General features: G+C 43.0%; 1 protein-coding gene across 3 annotated transcripts in view; it reads left to right on the top strand.

Annotated features, from left to right (window-relative positions):
* The window catches only part of LOC119167090 (HEAT repeat-containing protein 5B), a 77,929-nt gene that overhangs the window by 56,684 nt on the left and 1,462 nt on the right, over positions 1–19,783 (top strand). For 2 of the 3 annotated variants that reach the window (XM_075867079.1, XM_075867080.1), the window contains 10 exons: positions 4,749–5,033; positions 6,909–7,071; positions 8,364–8,479; positions 9,595–9,894; positions 10,743–10,988; positions 12,688–12,711; positions 13,232–13,380; positions 15,632–15,854; positions 17,290–17,435; positions 18,663–18,864. In XM_075867079.1, the coding sequence (XP_075723194.1) occupies positions 4,749–5,033; positions 6,909–7,071; positions 8,364–8,479; positions 9,595–9,894; positions 10,743–10,988; positions 12,688–12,711; positions 13,232–13,380; positions 15,632–15,854; positions 17,290–17,435; positions 18,663–18,839 (1,829 nt within the window). In that variant the 3' untranslated portion in view covers positions 18,840–18,864. The remainder of the gene's footprint in view (positions 1–4,748; positions 5,034–6,908; positions 7,072–8,363; positions 8,480–9,594; positions 9,895–10,742; positions 10,989–12,687; positions 12,712–13,231; positions 13,381–15,631; positions 15,855–17,289; positions 17,436–18,662; positions 18,865–19,783) is intronic. The other variant, XM_037418509.2, reaches the window with a different exon arrangement.

A 19,783-nucleotide genomic window follows, 5' to 3' on the forward strand; every position in this document is an offset into this window, starting at 1 on the left:
TAATAAAATAAATAATCGAAAATTCTGGGTCCCAGTGGAGTTTCAACCCAGGTCATTTGTGTGAAAAGTGGGTGATCTACCAAACAGCCAAGCATCTCCTTGTGAATACAGTGAATGTAACTTTCATGCTTTACAAACACACGCGTCCTGTACAATTGTTTCACAACGCAACACATAATATTGCAGTAATAATGCGTGGTACAAGCGTACAATGTCATCGGATGTCACAACATGTGATTATCATAATGTCTTCATGGTTTTAAATTTGGTCACCCACTATAAAAGGTACACACGTTACTGCACCTATTAAGGCCACGAAGTGGGTGCATAGCAAGTTGGGAAATATTTCTTGCACTAAGTGTTTGCAGTACACGCTAGGAACAGAATGTCGCTATTGCGTTCAACTGTTAAGGCGAAGCTTAAACGTTCCCCAATTTTTACTGTGAAAGTACTGGACAGGTTTAGCATAGTGTTCGCATCATGCCATCATAATTACTAGTCGTGCCGCGACTGTGCATGAAGAAAGGTTACAGAGCTCCAGCAGATGTGCTGTGATAGCTCCAGTCAGTTACCGCGTTTGTAACGCAACATCTCTTTTTTTTTTTTAGTATGACAACTGCTATGAACAATTTCTAATGATTACTATGTAATGTTGCTGCAAATGTGCTGCTAAAGGTAATGTTGACTCTGTTGTAGGTAGTTGAATCAAGATCATACCATTATGACTCAGATTGCAAACACTGGGCGCGGAAGTATTTGCATTCTTTAGCCCTAAACTTCCGTGTGTCAACCAGTGAGTACTCTACCAAACAATAACACATTCCGCATTAATATGCCAAACAGAACTGAAACTCGTACAGAATAGACGACTGACTGTTGCCCGCTGATTGTTCTGGCGCTGAGTACTCATAGCTGGCAGCGAAGGTTAATTTACTCGACTGTAATTATATTTTGCACGTTCGTACATGTAACGGTCATCGACCAGTTTTCTCTCAGAATGAAATTCGGCACCATTTTTTATTTCATTTCATAGCATAGGCACTTGCTGCCATTCTATGTATTTTAGTTCGTTCAATTTAATTTAATATAATCTTTGTGGGGTTTTCATTCAAATTCCATGGCACTGTAGTTTCTGGTTGACAAAATTGACTCAGCCCAAAAATTTTCATCCACTTTGTCTTATCAGGGAGGGCTTGTGACAACTCAGAAATAAAAAAAATGAAATAAATTATATCGGGCACATTTTCATTGATCATACCACTGTGACAACTAGCTTGTGGGTATGGTTATGCTGCAAGTCATCAGCAAGCGGAAGTGCTGCCATCGAAATGAAGCATTGTTCACGTCGCTGTAATCTGTCACGTCCGTAGAAATGCTGCAACTAATTCAGGCCTCGTATCAAAGCTATTGTAAACATCCCACAGAAATTCTACCTCTGAATGCAACAGTAGCCCGGTTACAGACTACTTCGTGCGGCAGAGAACCAAAGAGTGTTGACAATCTTCCGGGTACTCCCAAACCATCGTGGGGTCCCTGACCGACACTTGTGGATTCCCACGGAATAGGCTGGATGTTTGGGAACCCGGTGCATATGTTTAGGGAACGGAATCAATCAATCAATCAATCAATCAATGAAGCTTTATTTTCATAAATAGATATATGCAATTACAGGGATTATTTGGACCGATAGCCTAAAGTGGCTAGTGGACGGTCCAATACAATGTGCAACATAAAAAAGTGTACAGGTCAGCTCTGAGGTAACAACATAAAAAAACAATCATGTGATACAGATAACACAGTAATACATTTTTTCTTGCAGATATGCATACTTATTAGCTTGCAGCTAGTTTCTATACATAGGCACTTATTAAAAAAATACAATGAAAATCGAATCACACACACATGCTTACATGTCTTGACTCCACAGAAAAAATGATTTACATGCCATGCTGAAATTACGTGCCGTTTTAATCTCTAGGGGGACCGTGTTCCATATTTTTGTTCCACTAAACTGTATCAGTCTTTCTCCGTAAACATTAAAACATTTGGGCAGATTGAAATTACCATTCGAAGCATGTCGCGTATTGCGTTTAGGAATTGAAAAAAGATCAGCAGGCAAAGGTGAATTTCTATTAATTATGTTATTTACTGAAACAGCAATTTTGTAGTCACGCAACATCGGAACTGAGAGAATGCGTTGTGATTGGAAAATATTACTTACTGATTCACCTTGGCTTATGATTTTCAGTGTACGCTTTTGAAGTCGCTCAAGAGTTTTTAGATAACTGTTATACGTCACACCCCACGATTCCAGACAGTAACCTATGTGACAATGACACAATGAAAAGTAGAGTGTGCGGAGAATAGCTTGTGGAAAATATTGGCGAGCTTTTATTAGAGAATAGCAGCCATAGGCTAGCTTTGCGCACACACTTTGTACTTGCTCATGCCAGTGTAAGTGTTCATCAAAAGTGACGCCTAAATATTTAAAACAAGGAACTTGTTGAATAGGAGTGTTGTTTATTGTTAGGTTAAGAGATTCAGCGTCAATATGTTTTCTACGAGAGTGAAACACCATATACTTTGTTTTAGTACAGTTAACAGTCAGCTGATTCCTGGCAAACCATTCCGAAATGTTCGATAAATCGGTCATCGCGTCATTTTGTAAATCTGCTAAGGAGTGTCCTGTGAAAACTAAAACAGTGTCGTCCGCGTACATCAGTGCCCTTGACCTTTGTAGGGATCGCGGGACATCATTAATATAAAGAGAGAACAATATAGGGCCCAAAACTGAACCCTGTGGCACCCCGCATTTAATATAACCGTAGGATGATTTGATGTCACCAATGACTACCTTTTGTTTGCGTGCCGATAGATAACTAGAAAAAAAATCAAGCGAGTTACCTTTTATCCCATAAGAATGCATTTTTTCCAGTAAAATGGAATGACTAATAGCATCAAATGCCTTTCGTATGTCTAAAAATACTGCTATTGCTATGTTGTTTTCATGTAGCGCGGAATTAATATATTGCGTAAGCATCGAAACAGCAGTTGAAGTGGACCTGTTTGCAACAAAGCCGTGTTGCTGGGGACAAAGTACATTCTGTTCACCCAGGAAGCGCCTTAATTGCGACGATATTAGTTTTTCAAGCGTAGTGTTAATACTACTCAGAACAGATATTGGTCTGTAGCTGTCCGGAAGATTCCGATCACCAGATTTGTACACTGGTATTACTTTGTCGGTCTTAAGTATACTAGGATAAGTTTTAGAGGAAAATGCATGATTAAATATATGGCATAAGGGACCACACAATACATCAATATTCTCCTTTAAAATCCTTGATGATATGGCGTCATGTCCAGCTGCCTTGTTCCCTGGTAACTTATTAATTACTTGTCGGATGTCATCCTCAGTTACATCACATAAATCAAAATTATTGGTAACAGTACAGGGTGCATTTAAATTCTGCATATGAGTAGGGAACTTCCTCGCAAGGCTGAGACCAATATTAGTAAAGTAATCGTTAAAGTTGTCGGCCACTTCACGAGTTGGATTATCAGGTGTAATGCGTTCTTTGCTACCCATGCCAGTGACGTCTTTAACAATCTGCCATATTTTCTTCGTGTTACCATCATTTTTTTTCACTAGGTTGGTATAGTAGCACTTCTTGGATTTTCTTATCATTGCTACTGACTTGTTTCTGTAAAGCTTAAAATTTTGATGGTAGTATTCATTGCTCCTGTTATTTTTCCATTTGTCGTAGTAAAAAATCTTTCAGCTTCAAAACCTCAAGTATATTTCTATTCATCCATGGACATATGGCATGGTCATAATTTCGGCGCGAACAGCTACGCGTTGATCGTTCAATGACATCCATAATGCATTTTACAATGTTATCACACTCGACGTCCACGTCTTCATCATAGAGGGCATCAAAATTCGTTCCTTGTAGTAGTTTTTGCACGGAATTATAGTCGACACGTGTTGTTCGTTTAATGGCAGGTATGGCAGGAGCACAAATGTATTTCTGGGGTAAAAATAGAAAGGTGGGATTGTGATCCGCAATAGCAACAGCGTATACGCCTGCCGATACATCCAGGTCAGCGTTACACAACACGTGATCAATAATCGACTCCGAGTGGTCTGTTATGCGAGTGGGTGATGAAATAACATTTCTCAGATTAACTGATTGTAGTAAAAACACGTAATCATCACATGTATCTCCAGACACGTCTATGTTAATATCACCGCAGACAATAATAGGTGCTTTAGAGGCCACAATGGGTATCATGGTACTTTCCATCACAGTAATGAAATCAGCCACACTGGAAATTGGTGGACGATATATTACACCGATGATGACACCATTCTGAAGATGAATGACTGCTCCTTGCTGAAGAAAGACTGCTGTTCGCAAGACCGGACGGTGCGGTGCATGGCTAGTGAGAGAGTGAGGGAGAGTGGTCAGTGTGAGGTGACTCTGTGGCTGAAGAGGCAGTGACAGAGACCTTTCACAAACAAACAAACATAGTTGCTGAGCTCTCCAAAGCAGTTGTAATTGGTGTAAATAAATGTCTTCTATATAATATAGAACATGATCGTAACCGAGTGACTGTAATCAAACCCCTTTTTACTACAAAGGGTCACATGGGCTGGCAAGACAACATCTTGCTTGATGCTCCGAACCAGCACCAATGCCACGCTGTCCTCCCAACACTGATCTAAAAACTGTATCGCCTTCGTGCAGAGTTCTCAAGTCAGTTGCCTCATGATGGCGGAGCCTTCTACACGTCCGACACGGTGGAGTCGGCGAGACCCCACTACCGGGATGCATGGCCGCCCATCCTGCACGCCGCATCGCTTTGGCTGACGCAAGGCGGCGGCTTTGAAGGTGGTCTGCACCAGGAGGCGCCACCCGATGGTCTCGGAACAGGAGGACTGCGCGGCGGAGAGTCGTTCCTGCACCTGTCTCGCAGTTCGCAATCTCAGACGCCCCAGGAGATCAACCGTGACTGGTTCTACCTGCTCTTTGGTGAGACTATGTTTGATCGGCGCTCGGCTGCCGACACATTCGAACTTCTGATGTATTTCATCCTGTGCTAAATTATTTCTTTGTGGAGCTAGTGTAGAATGCACTCTTGCGTGACTGTTAACATTCTATTCCTGAGAATCAGATATGCACATGATGTTGTAACTGCTATATGTATATATTGACTATGGGCCTACACTGGCCTTTGGCTATTAGCCCAACATTTCTTTGCACAAAAATACTGTATGAATGCAATATAGATGAATTGAAAGCTTTCTGTAGCGTTTAGCTGCTCAGGGATTTAGAACGAGTTGTATGGGAATCGGTATGACGAGCCCGAAGCAAATCAAGCTTCCTTAGACTAAAGATATTGGCTTGACTAATGGTGGCATAAGCATATTTTATTTACAGTGAATATTAACCCACCATGATGGTTTAGTGGTTATGGCACTCGACTGCTGACCTGAGAGTCGCAGGATGGAATCCCCACCGCTGTGGTCGCATTTCCTATAAAAGTGGAAATGGTCGAGGCCTACGTACCTAGAATTAGGTGCACGTCCAAGAACCCCAGGTGTTCAAAATTTCTGTAGCCCGTCACTACAGGGCATCCTCTCATAATCATGGGGTTTTGCGACATTAAAACTAGGGCAGTTAGTATAGTTACAGTGAATTAGTTGCTGAATTGCACGACTGTCACAATTTCTATAACTCACTTTATCTGTTTTCATTGTAGTATTCATGTTCAGTTATATCTAGCATAGTAGAGGCTATGAAAACTGCAATTATTCCATTAGTTGAAGACAAATTGTTAGAGGACACAACTATCATTTTCAAACTCCCGGGCCTTGTGGCCTCTGTAGATTGTGTAAGCCGTCGACTTGGCAAGTTCAGTTGCTATAAACAAGAAGATATCGTTACAGCTCATTAATGAATGTAAATAAGAATGGACTTAAATTAACGACACTAACAGATTCGTATGGCATTATGAGGACGCTAAAGCAACTGCAAGGTGTCACTGCTGCAGGCAAGACACAAGAGAAACTAAAAAACCTTTCCTCATGTTTTGAAGGGACTTTTTTTTCTTTTAAGGAATGTGGCATTGTAGTTTTTGAATCTCAGGGGGCAATTTTTACACATTCTGTAATAGAACATAATGAAACAAAGTGAATTTTTATAGTAGAAAAATTTTGAATGAATTATTTAGAAAACAATAATGGATGATCTAAATTTATTGGAGCAGAAGTCATTGTATGATGAGCATTTGTGACTTAACACCCAGCTTCACATAGAGTCATGCACAAATGTTCAATATGCTATAAATTTTGTTCAAATGGGTTTAGAAAATACATTTTTGTTTTCTTGCATACAGTTTTCATTCCAAGTTATTCTGGTATGCTAATTCACTTTGTAACTCTCTTAGTCTAGCCAAGCTTTGCTCCCAAAAAACATATACACTCGAACCTCCTTATAATAAAGTTGCATCTTACATGAAAACAAGTTCATTATATTCCAAAATTCGTAATAAAGGTTTATTTCTAACACTACATTGCAAGTTTATTTTTCATTAACTGCATTAAAACCAGTATTTGATTATATCTGGGTTTATTATAATGAGCTTTGAGTGTGAAATGTTGCTATTTTAAAAAACTATACATTATGCTAAAAAACAACTGCTTATTAGGAATCTGCGCATAAATATACTAAATTTCGGCAAGTTTCACCTCAATCAACGAACAGTCTAAGAAGAATTTTCAAGGTTCATGCTTGAAGAATATAAATACAAGCAGTGTTCTTTTTTTTTTTTTTTTGTGGTGGTGTTCTTGTTTTTTCGCCACTTTTGCGTGGCCTTCTGTCATTTTTATTTGTCACCTCTTTCAGGCATCTGCATGGAGGCGCTGTGCGGCCAGCGGGTGTCCGACACCCCTGAATGCGTTCCCGTGTGTCTGCAAGCGTTGCACCAGCTGCTGAGTCACCCCTTGCCGAGTGAGATTCTGGGAAAGGATCTGCAGCTGTCGGTGGAGCTCTGTCACGTCCTGCACAGGTTTGTTAACGCACTCCATGAGTATTCAAAACAGCGTGTGTGTTGAGCTGTGTCGCAGCCGTGTAAAAGTATAGGAAACTGGGCGAGCCCATAGGAATTCATTATTAAAGGTTTCTCAGCAAGCACACAACACACAGGGGCTCAAGGCAAGGATACAAAACAAATGCTTTAGTCTTCTTTACTCATGTCCTGGTCTGTTGTTCTCATTGAGAAACCTTTCACAATGAATGCCTATGCGTGCACTGAGGAACCTTACATAATGCATCAGTTGCGGTGCCATTCTACCACATTGTATTCATTGCACCACTTTAGTGATTACTTTGTGGTAGCCACAAGCATGCAGAAATGGCTTCTACCACGTCTGCATTCGCAGTGTTGTTCGTGCGCGTAGATTTATGCACAATAACTGTTGGACTGCAGGCTTGGTAAGGGTCGTGTGCCAGTGCACAAGTGTAACGTATTGCTAGACTATGCGATATATATTTGCAGAATTGAGAAGTATGCTACTTACGAGAGGACGATGCAAATTATGAAAGGATTAGCTAACTTGCAATTGCAGTTTGTTGGCATTGTACAGTGCACATATATAAAGAAGCTAGGAAGTGTCACCGACAGCATCGTGTAGTCCAGAAACAACGGTCACCGTCTAATGCAAACCAATGTTGAGCTACCCTTAAAAAAATATTCATTTCTGTACAAGATAACAAAAGTGTCACCTATGCACATCTTTTATTGTCTTTCTTTTATAAAACTCTTCCGTCTACTTGCATGTAAACTTGTTTTTCTAATCTTCCGTGGTTTCTTTGTGCCTGTGAAGCTTATTCGTCAATGAATGAAAGTTTTCATCTATTATTGTTCTAATGAATTGTGGCGATTTCTTTTCCTAATGTTTGTCCGATTTCTACGAGGTTTCAATGTTTATGAAGTAAATGGGGAGAGACTCAATGACAGGACATTGACCTCCAATTGCCTACATCCAGTCGTCTACAACGAACAATCTCTTGTTCACCGCTGCAGTCGTCTAGCAGTTACAGTGGTCAGCTGCTGTCGAGAAGGTTGCTTTTTTCGTCCCCGGCCGCGGCGGTGTATTTCGACGGAGGCGAAATAGCAGAGGCTCGTGTGCTGTGCAATATCAGCCCACGTTAAACAGCACCACATGGTCCAAATTTCCAGAGCCCTCCACTACGGCGTCCCTCATAATTTATCATGGTTTCGGGACGTAAAACCCCAGATACTATTGTTGGACCATTCTATGGTGCCACTTTTTATGACATTCAACTTTGACGCTGCAGAATGCTGCTTGCCAGAGACAGTGCCCAGTGCCAGCTGATGGTCATGAAGATAGCCAAGCTCATCGTGGCTGCCTGGCAGGAGTCGTACGACGCCGAGAGGAAGCAGAAATTGAGAGGTGGGGGTTTACCGTGCCTCATTTTGTCGGTCAAGGTTTTCACTTACCGGTGCTCTGTTCTCGCTCAAATCCTGCAGAAGGATTCAGTCTTATAGTCGAGATTGTTTGAAACGACATTCGGCACTGATACTTGTTTTTTATTCTCAAGGAAAAAGAAACAGGCATTCAGCATTTAATCGCACGTACTAAGTGTAGACACGTTTCGCCCGAGGACCAGATTTTGATTACTGACGACATTGCTCACTGCCTGATATTGTTTTGAGTGTTATTGCTTTTTCTGGGTACAAGTATGACCAAGCATGTTTTTTAACATATGCTTCAGGTCACTGTACAAACGGGGAAAATGCATCCACCTTTTCAATAGCAAAAAGCTACTAGGAAATCTGTGCAGTTTTGTCGGTAAACAAGGCTTCTGAGTTGATAAATTCATCCTGTTCAGGGCCTCAAACCTGGCACTAATGCACCTACCTCACTACCATTCTACAATCACAATATTGTGATGCCCCCATCCTCACAGTGTCATTGGGGGTCGCTCTACGGTCACAATGTTGTGATAATAGAGCGCCACAACAAGCTTCTTCGTCAATCGAAAGATGTGTGAGCATCGTGGTTTTGGCTCATGAAACCACAAAATTTAAATTAAAAAGGCGACGGATAGGTGTCACCTTCATGTCGTGTCGTCTTAGCAAAGAATTGGAAACAGTTACCTTTTCGTGCAAGCATTGCATTGTCAGCGCAGCGTGATAAACGCTACGGTCCTTAGAATTACTTATGTCTTTTCTAGTATAAAGAGATACATGCAGAATATTGATGTGTTGTTATTGTGCCTCAAATAGACGCATTAATTGCTTTTTAATCCGCTAACACAAAAGTATGAACCCTGAAACTTGATCAATATTGGTGGGCGCTTCAGATGGGATTAAATTTTAACCATTTTGGGTATCGTTTTGGCAGACAAACAGACAAGTCCACCGACAGACAGACAGACCAAATTTTTTGCATTGAAAGTCCCCAAGGAAGACTATCATCTTTAAAATCTTCAACATACCATTACCAGTTCCTGCTACAAAAGGGCAGCAGAAACATGCCAACTGTCCGTGATGCCCGACTTGCAGAGGTGGCGCCGGCGAATCAAGAGCCTCGCGGCCTGGCCGAGACGGTGCTGGCCACTGTGGGCGAAGGTGGTGAGAACGGCGAGCTAGCGGCCGGGCAATCGGTGGTGCACGCTCTGCTTGAGGTGTGCCTGTGCCTGCTGGTGCGGCAGCTGCCCCAACTGAGCCCGCAGCTGTCCTCGGCACTGCACGGCGTGCGGCACCGTGCGCAGGGGCCGCGGGCCCTCGATTCGGAGTCGGGTCAGCTCATCGCCGCCGCTCTGGGAGTCGTTGCAGACCTGCCTCAGCTCTGCTCCCCTGCCGGTGAGCTCTTTGTACATCCTTTTCACCCTGTCACATTTTAAGGCTTTATACTTCTCATCAAACGGCTAAAGTGACTGTCATAGAAACTGTTGGCATCAACACAAATGATACCAAAAATTGGGAGACACCGCACAAAGTTTTGAAATGAGCCATATTAAATGTAAATGTGTCGCAACATCGTGACATACCACAATATAATCTCATGACATCGTCGTTTAGTCAAAGTTGGGCCGATCTAGGACCAATCCTTCTCACCCTTTTTTATTTTAAGGCAATAGCCTTGTGCCTCATGAAATGGCAAAAGTAGCTATCGCAGTAGCTGTTGGCGTCAACATGAATGGTATTGAAAATTGAATGATGCCATACGAGGTTCTGACATGAGTTGTATGGGATGTGAAAAAGTCACGTCATGATGATATATGACAGCGAAATCGCATGGCATTGTTGCATAGTCAGAGGTGGGGCAGTTCTTGAAAAAAAAGTTCCAGGAACTCACAATTGTTTGAAATTACGGGAACCTGCTGATGGTTGCGTCATCTGTCGGCAAAAAATTGAAGTAATAAATGCTCGCGACAATGCCAGCGCTGTGTGCAACGTTGAGCGGCTTCCGGAGAGCGCACGCAGGAATGGCTGTGTGGCAACCTATTTGTTTTTTGTATTGCTGCTTCTAAATGGTGCGACCATCTACAAGCTACCAGAGAATTGGCCATGGTTATGTCTAGGCTCTATACGATTGAAGAACTCTGATTATGACGAGGTGTGGTGACCGTATTAAAACTGACTATGATTGAAGCCAAAAAGTTAGGGTGCTAGAGTGGTCAACGGTCTGCTGCCTGCATGGTGCACAGGCTGTATGACGGTGGTGCCCACCATCCTGTTCCTGCTGACCAGCGTGCTGAAGGAGGTGGCCGTTCAGCCTGGTCAGCCAGTCTCCACGGGTGGCCTGGTGGTCACCATGGCACCCGTCAACTCAGTCCTGCAGGGGCTCAAGGCTTTAGCTCTGCTGCCGCTACACCAGAACACGGAGCACAGCAAGCAGTGGGTGGCCCTCTTGCGAAGCACCCTGTCCCGTATCATCGACTTCACCAAGACCAGTGAGCCTTTGTTCACTTCTAATTTTACGGCAGAGCTATCATAGGCTAGCCTGTACAGCAGTAGTAGTAGTAGTAGTAGTAGTAGTAGTAGTAGTAGTAGTAGTAGTAGTAGTAGTAGTAGTAGTAGTAGTAGTAGAAGTAGTAGAAGCAGCAGCAGCAGCTGTTGTTGTTGTTGTTGTTGTTTATAGAAAACTTGTGCAACCAGGTATAAGCACGCGCATTTCAGATCTAGTGGTGGATTCACAACAAAAACCATTCGCTAAGCCAACAGGTCACATGACCTCACTTTGTTCAATCAGGTGTCAGCAGATGTATTTCAAACTGAGCAGCAGATTCGCATTACGATGCGTGTGCTGAAATGCCATTGACTGAGCTGGCAGGTCACATGATTTCACGTACATCAATCAGGTGTAAAAACATGCATTTCAGGTCTAGGGGCGGATTCACTATTGTTTTCTTTCCAAAATAAAAAAAAAGTGCTCGATGGTGTCATGCTGTAATATGTTATGCATGAAAAGCTGTACTCTTGACAAACTCAGTCTAAGCAACCTCATGCAGGAGGGTAACAGGCTAGGAACCACTGTTCAGTTCCTCTAGATGTCATACACATCAGATTAAGGTGAACCTCTTGTAGATTAACAGATTGCTAGCATCAAATATGGGGGGTAGGGGTGGCTTGCGGGAGGAGAGCCTTGCTCTCCCTAAGCAATGTATCATAGCAGCCATAATTAGTAGCTGCTTTTTATTCCAGACAGTGTATTGATGGAACTAAGTTCAGTAAAACTTGTGTTGGATCTAGTTGGTACATAGCTATATAAGAAGAGAACTTCTTTGGTGCAAACAATACGGAAAAAAGAAAAAAGAGGTGAGGAAAGAAACAGACCGGCACTGAACTAACAACTTCATTCTTCACACAGCATTGCATATATATGCCAGAAACCACATACATTGCTAGCACACATGCAGATTTGTATTGCGTACGCAACAACTGATAATAAACCGTAATACTTCTCACCACAACCCCTGACTGCACACGCGTAATGCCGTATTGCACCCGTAAAACACTATATTCTAACCTAGATGTGTGTGCAAAAATTCATATTCCGTGGCATGCAACGAAATAGAGGTATCACTGATTCAATCAGCTCCACTTTTTCTAATGTGATATGCTTCGAAAGCAAGTCACGCATCTTCATTTTCGCTTCTGCCAATAATCAGCGTATCATGAAACCGCGGTGCACACGATGTGTCAAGAATAAAGCAGTTAGTTTGGCACCAGTTTGTTTTTTTCCTCCCCTCTTTTTTGTTCTTACAAATTGTTCGTGCCAAAGAAGTTATCTTCTTATATGGTTCAAATTAAGCTTGTACGAAATTTCTAATCCCAAAAATTACAGATTTATATTGTGCACCTTGGCTATGTCGTTGCTCATTTTGTCAAGCTTATGAAGAAGAGGTGAGCGAAAGGCTGGCGATCTGTAAATACAGGGCAGCATAAATTTGTGCCTTAGCACATACATATATGCCTTAGTCCCGTCTACATCAACTTTGACCACATTACATTTATCCATATGTACACAGGAGCAAATGTCACTTTTACAATGGGTGTATTACCACTTCCTCTAACCTTGAGTCTCTGTGCTAGAAAGTTGTCACATCTCTAATGTGCTGCACTGTGTTTCTTACATGCTGCCCTTAAAAGGAATTGAGCTTAGGCTCAAGATGGGTAAGCATGATGTCTTCGATTGATGAAACACGTTTGCAACCTTTTTTTTTGTCCCTCACATGATTGTTGTTAGTGCATGCTGAGTTTCTGAGCTCGACACATACCAGTTTTTGTGATACGAAAAATAGTAAAGTACCAAATGGTGTCCACGTTATCATTCTGCCTAGATCTAATATGTACGCATATCAGCAGTAGTCCATGGCCAGAACTGTGAGACATGCCAACATTGTGTCCAGTGTGGCTTTGTTTGGCAGTTTCAGCACTTGCCAATTCCTGTACTATAATTCGTTGCGAAGTTTGTCAGTGACGCACTGTGTTACTCTTGACAATTTCATATTTTCTATTCATAAGAGTGTATCATAAAAGGGAACATATGGTGGAAAGAAGGGGTGACAAAAAGGAACACACCTCAGCATCCATCCACATTTATTGGCTTGGCTATTAGAATGAGATCGCACGTACGAGGTGTGGGCCTTGGGGGCACCGCTGCGCAATTGAAGTCGTTTCATATTGGCCGCAGGTGAGGAAACGGGCAAACTGGATGACATTTCCATGCTGCTGGCCATCGCCATGTTTGTGCTGAATGCACCAAAAGAGGTAGTTCAGGTGGCCAACCTCCAGTACCCTTGCATCAACCTCTTCAAGCATGGACTGCTCAAAGAGGATGTGGTAAGTTTGTTTGCATGTTTGATGACAGGCATTGGCTGCCTCACCTGTTCATCGAGAATTTTCTGTCCCATAATGAGTCTCGAGTGCCAGTCCTGTTGCGACGAGTGAGGGTGCTGTACTGTGGATCGCTATGCAGTGCTGTACCACACTGCACTTTGTTAGAGTTAAAACCGTTTATAATACACTGATCGGTGTATGAGACAGTTGGTATAAGAAACACCAGTGTGCCTTGTCGCATACACGAATCCCTCAGTAGTATGGCCACTAGCGTGGGTTCGGCCTGAGCGAACCACAGAGCTCGCTTATGCACACGCGCGTTCAGACAGCCAAGGTGCCGAGCGCAGTGCAGCAAGTACGCAGTACTCCTCTCGAACAATTTGCAACACTTTATTGCCTGCAGCAGTGCTAAAAACGCAGTAGCCACAGGCGAAAGTACAACCAAAGTATGCCATAAGCACGTCTCCACAGGCAAAAAGGTTCACAACGACACGCCACTGAAGGAAACGGTCTCTCGTGACTATGCTGCGTGCTCTCACGACCAGTGACCACGGGGCCCAATCGCTCGAGCAAGGGCAAGCTCTGCTCGCATTGGCTTTGATAGGTACGGCTCGCCGTAGTAGGACCACGCGCGAACACACCCCACCGCTCTTTGGCCTAGCGTTCAGAAGGGGCAACAAAAGGTAAGTTTCGCCACGAACACAAGGCACTGTTTGTGAACTTCGTCCGAACGAGCCTCAGGAACAAAGAAGCCGACGGACAGGAAAAAAAAGACGTGCTTATCGCTCACTGCGCAAAGAGTTTGATTCCGGCAGCGTATACAAAACGTCTCGCGAGACTCGAGCGCGGCTCCACAGTTGAGATGGGATGCCGGCTGAGAGAGGTCACCATCACTCCCGCTGTCCCAGCACCGACGGATCGCGGATGAGGGGAGAGTCATGTTTGGACATGTGAACGACAGAAATAAGCGAAAAAGCCCCCGCAGTGGTGGTGAGCTAGCCTCAATCCCCACAGCCTCCATCAAAATAGAAGTTAATACGGTAGAGTACGAAGAACTGTATCTAAGGATCTGGAAAAGTTCCATCCCTTCAGAAAATGAAAATGTGGCACCCTGCTTATGATGATGTTTCATATAAAAGACGAGAACTGTTCCCAAATTCATATATCTTAGAAAGGGTTTCAACTGACCCCTTCAATCCATGCAAAATGGGTGTACACCCGAACAGCTTCGAGCTGCCCAACTTGTCTTGTGCCATTGTGCAAAGCAGACCTGAACCATCTTTTATGAACATCCTTAAGCTGCAAGTGGCAAACTGACACCAGCTGCGGCATGCGAGACTTCAGCACACCTGGCTGCCTAACTTAACAGTATTGGATGTACGGCAGTGATGCAGAACTACCATTATGTGAAATATTGACAGTATTGACAGTTTATAAAAGAACTATCGGTATTATCGATAGTTCATGTAGTGATAGTTCTGCAGAGAACAGTCACAACAAGCTAACTATTTGCAGTACTTGGCTCCTTTCATTTATGAGCAATTTTTTGTGAATGAAGTGAAAATACCAAAGTATGTCTACTAAGAAGTTAATTATTAAGCTCAGGCTGTCAAACCTAACAAACAAACGTAAGTTTGTTATCTTTTTTTTTAATGTTAGATCACAAAACACAACATAAATTAGAGCTTGCCATTCCGTGACAGGAACCGCCTTGCCGCTAATGCTGAAATGTTTAATTTAATTATCAATTGTAAGCCAAGCATTTCGGTGAGGGAACACAAGAATGTCAACTGTCTCTTCCTTTAACCTGCTCCTTCTTTCTGAAATGATCTGTCCAGCAGCAGAGAACACGCATTCCACAGTTACTGAAGTTGCTGGGATTTGCAAGTACTTGCAAGAGAGCGACAATTGCTAAGATTGCCAGAATTTCCTCTTCCTTTCCTTTGGAGGTAATTCCAAGTACTGGCGAACCATTAGTTCTGCATTTGAAGTGATAGTTTAGAGCTCCAGTTGTTGCCTCTCAAGGCAAGAACCACAGAATCCGGCTTCGGCCTGCAACTTCATTACAAACCACATGCTGTCTAGTTAGTTGAGCTGCAGGGCCAACTGGCTTTGTGTTTCGAAGTAGTACCGGAAAGTTTTCAGAATTCCTTGCGCAAACTGAAGTGTTTGAGCACCGAGTACATATATGCCGGGGGCATATATAGACATCGCCACCTTTCTTATGAACTAAACTGCCCATTTCGTTCCCCAGGTCCGGCTGTGGTGCGTTCAGACCCTGCGGTCCATCTTCCAACATCAAGACCGATCGGTTTCTACTCCATACATTCATAGCCTGGGACCAAGGGTCGTGGAAACGCTACTTCACTGCGCAGACAATCTCGGCAATACCACGGAAAATGAGCTGCGCTTGAATGTCGCTCTGGAGTGCCTCCAGACTCTGGAAACGCTCCTGGCAGCTGCTCCAGCCGACGGAAGTAAGACCCCCCCCCCCCAAATCTCCAATACCTTTTACTATAGGCACTCACTAAATGGAAAATCTCTTGATTGAAATAGCTGCTTAATTGACACAACTGCCCATAACATGATTGGTTTCGTACTCGTAACTTTACACCTCTGTTTGAAGCTTGGTGAAAAGCCCTTCTGTTAAACAGAGCATGTCTTTCCAGCCCCTTCATGTTTCGTTTGATGAGATTCCACTGTGTCTTCTCGAACAGAGAGTTGTGCCACATGATGATGGGCAAACGATGATGTGCAGAGTTCTATGTGTACACCATGTGCTTGACTTTGGTGTCTAGTAGCGGCAGTCGCAACTTAGCCGTCATGTGCTCTAGTGTAATCCTTGGGTTAACTTTGTGTTTCGTTGCACTGCTGCAGTAGATCTTGAAGGCCAGATTGATAATAACGCATAGTTGAATTCTACTCCGCCAAGTGGTTCCAGCTACTCAAGAAAAAAAAAAACATCTTTTCTCTCAATGAACTTGTGCTTGATTTTCATTAATTGTCCTCATTGTTGGCGATTGAGTAAGATTATGCTCCAATATTATTAGTGTTCTGTCTAACTCATAACTTGGACCAAAACCATCTATTTCGTGGGACATTTATTCTTTAAAAGATTTCTACGAAATTCAGAAAACTGGAAGTATGCGTTCAACAGACTCCTTGTTTACTAAAAGAAAGTAAGCGTTTTCTGCACAGGAGGTTACAGAAGCATTAGCATTCAATTGGTAGTAGCTCTGCTTATGCAATGAATAACAAGTTCTCTTGAAAACTGTTTGCACAGTGCAAATTCAAAAATTATTTTCATTTAGTAGAGATCTCCGAGAACCTTTTTTTAATATTAATGCAATTACACACCTTAATAAATGTTTTGCGGGGTGCTTCAATAAAATCTAGCTTGCTTGTTCATGTGAACGTTCACTAAAATTTGGAGAATGACAGCAGCCACCATGGCTCAGTTTGTAAGATCATTGCGAGCAACATATAGAAGCTATTAGATTGGCATCCGCAGTGACAGGTTGCCTTCATCTTCAACCTCGTAATGGAAAGAATTGATCTCTCATTACAATCAGTCGCACATCTTATTTACCGCAGAACCTCCTTCATATGCTTTTAAAGAAGTGGTGGTAAAAAAGGAACTTCCGGGAAAACGTGCAATTTGAGTTCACTGGAACATCATGCAGTTTCGCTTAGTAACAGTACTGCTGACATTGGTGCCAAAGAAAAGTGTAAAATGTAAACATTTCATTGAGGTTCTACTGTATTTTGTGCTTTCTTCAGCCTTGAGTATGTATACTTTCTTGGTGCATCACTCCATGGATGTTGTCTTTATGTGGTTTGCACGCCGGGTTCGTTAAGAGATCTTGGAGGAACACTTTCGTGATTGTCGGCCTGGCTTCTGCGGCTATGCAGAGGCCCACATGATGCTGCTTTATGTGCCTGTGCTGGTTAACCTGCTGCTGGACCCCTCGACTCATCAAGCTGCCTCGGCTGCAAGGAGAAAGCTTCACCAGGCCGCTCTGGGCAGGCTCACCCGAGTCGGACCCCAGTACCCACAGGTATGACGTAGCACATTGTTTCCAACTGTTTCCCTTGACATGCATGTTTAACCCTGTAAGTTTACAAGAATGGGAAGCGGCTTTAATCCTCAGCTCCAGTATCTGGTATTGGCACTTTTACGCTGGCCTTCGAATGCCTTGGTGTATTCCTTAAATTTTGTGTTCCAGCCCGCTGGCCACAGTGGATCACGGAGGCCACATAAAAAATAATCATGTAATTGAGATATGCTCCACCAGGTGTCGCAACAATCCCACCTGCTTTCAAGAAAATTGTCTATCCTTTCAATGAACTTGTTCAATTTCATTAACTATTTGGGATTTAATTTGCATCTATCTTAAGTAAACGTACACTCTGATAATACATGCATCCAATAAAGCTCTTAACTTGAATCAGAAGGATTGCTTTCTGACAGTTGTTATTTTGAGTGATTTACTCTGAATTTAAAAACATCTTAATTTTTGCCCCAACCATAAGTCGCTGCTTAAGACACTGCACCTGAAATCTTTTTGAAGTTATTTATCGATTTCAAATAAGTAAAAGCTCTAAAGGGCTAATTGTGCTACCCGGTGGTGTTCATCAAGATTACAGGATGATATAGGAGATGGAAGTAAATTAAGCAGGATTGTCAAGCTAGGATGATTCTTTTTTTCTTTTCATGTATGGGGCTCGATAGGCTCAGCACGTTCTCGATACAGGAAAGGCTTAGCCCTGCACAGTTTGATGTCAACTCAAAGACTTATTGCGGTGTGGTGGCATATTCTAAATGTCCAAGTTTCTACAAAGCTTGAGTGCGTTCGTTGTAATTGCTAGATTTGTAGACTGCGGTAATATTTTGTGGGAGGGAAGTACGAAAAGTGGATTAGTGGGCACACAGGGCACAGCGCTGTGCCACGGCATCTTGTGAAATGTTAATCTTTATCGAAATTAGTCGTTATGCCGGCCAGCTGAGTCACCTGACAGCATTTGTGCCCTTTCTCTCTTTCATTTTTTTTATTGCTGGCCTGCTTATGTGTGCTCTGCTTTATCAATTAAAAATAAGTTCATGGACAGCGCTGCGTCATTTGTGTTCACTGTCCCACTTCATGCACTGTTCTGTCGCAACATCTATGAACCAACTAGCCCACCTAACATCCCTCGAACAGTGATATGTCGCAACCGTTGCGACTTTGGCGCACCGTTGCACAAGAGTCCAGCACAAAGTGAACAGTAGTGGTTTCGCCTCGCAGGAGTTTCGTGCAGTCGTTGGCCGGTTGCCTCAGCTGAAGTCCAAGATTGAGAGCGCGGTGCGGTCTGGCAGCAGAGACCCCGAGAGCGAGAGACCAGGCACTCCCAAGACAATCCAAACCAACCAAAGTGCTCCCAGCATCAAGCTGAAGACAGACTTCAGCAACTTCACGGGCTGAGTCGTGCCGACGCTACGCATCACAGGTGCGACAAGAGAGTGTGCTCTGTCGGCAAGTTGCTAAAGAAGACTTGTAGCGCTCACGACTCCAGTCTTTCCTAAACCATCAAATCCTTTTTTTGTCACATTTTTACAAATGGTAAAAATGTGGCAATTGGTGTAGGGCTGAAGGCATCCCTACAGCCCTAAACCAACTGTGCTGTAGGGATGCCTACATCCCAATTGGTGTAGGCATCCCCTCTTGGGCTGTAGCTTGTGCAGCCCAGATACAGTGCAACAGTGTCTAAGCATTGACATTACCTTAACAGAGACACCATTAATACAAAGCCATCATTTGCATCACAACTGAACAACTTGTGCTTCATGCCAGATTTTCGAAAACTCTTGCATATGTGTGCAGGCGGTTTGATACGAACACGTTCACCACGTCTTTATCAAAGAAGTTATTCGACGTAGTAAATATCAAGGTCCGCAGCAAGAGTGATCTCGTTGCTATGTGTTACGCTTTGTCGGAGTGGATAATCTGTCAAGCAAGGATACTGTCTTTAAAAGAAATAGGAGCACTCGACTGCTGACCCGAAGGTCGCATGTTCGATTCCGGCTGCGGCAGTCCGATTTGATGGACATGAAATGGTAGAGGCACGTGTGCTGTGCGATGTCAGTGAACGTTAAGGAACACCAGATGGTCAAAATTTCCGGAGCCCTCCACTACGGCATCTGTCATAACTTATTATTATATTATTAAGAAATAAGAGCATTTCAAACCTTTTTGAGGCACTTGCTACAACTTATTCCTCACAAGAATTCCCAGGCCATTTGTAGTGCTTCTTTCAGCAAGAACTAATTCCAGTTTTTGAAGGCACACCAAAGCGAAACACTACATGATTTTAAACCGAGAAGTTATTCTTTAAATTTGCTTCCAAAGTTCCGAAAGGAAATGTTGTC

Source organism: Rhipicephalus microplus, chromosome 6 (genome assembly GCF_043290135.1).
Source record: "Rhipicephalus microplus isolate Deutch F79 chromosome 6, USDA_Rmic, whole genome shotgun sequence".
NCBI classification, from domain to species: Eukaryota; Metazoa; Arthropoda; class Arachnida; order Ixodida; family Ixodidae; genus Rhipicephalus; species Rhipicephalus microplus.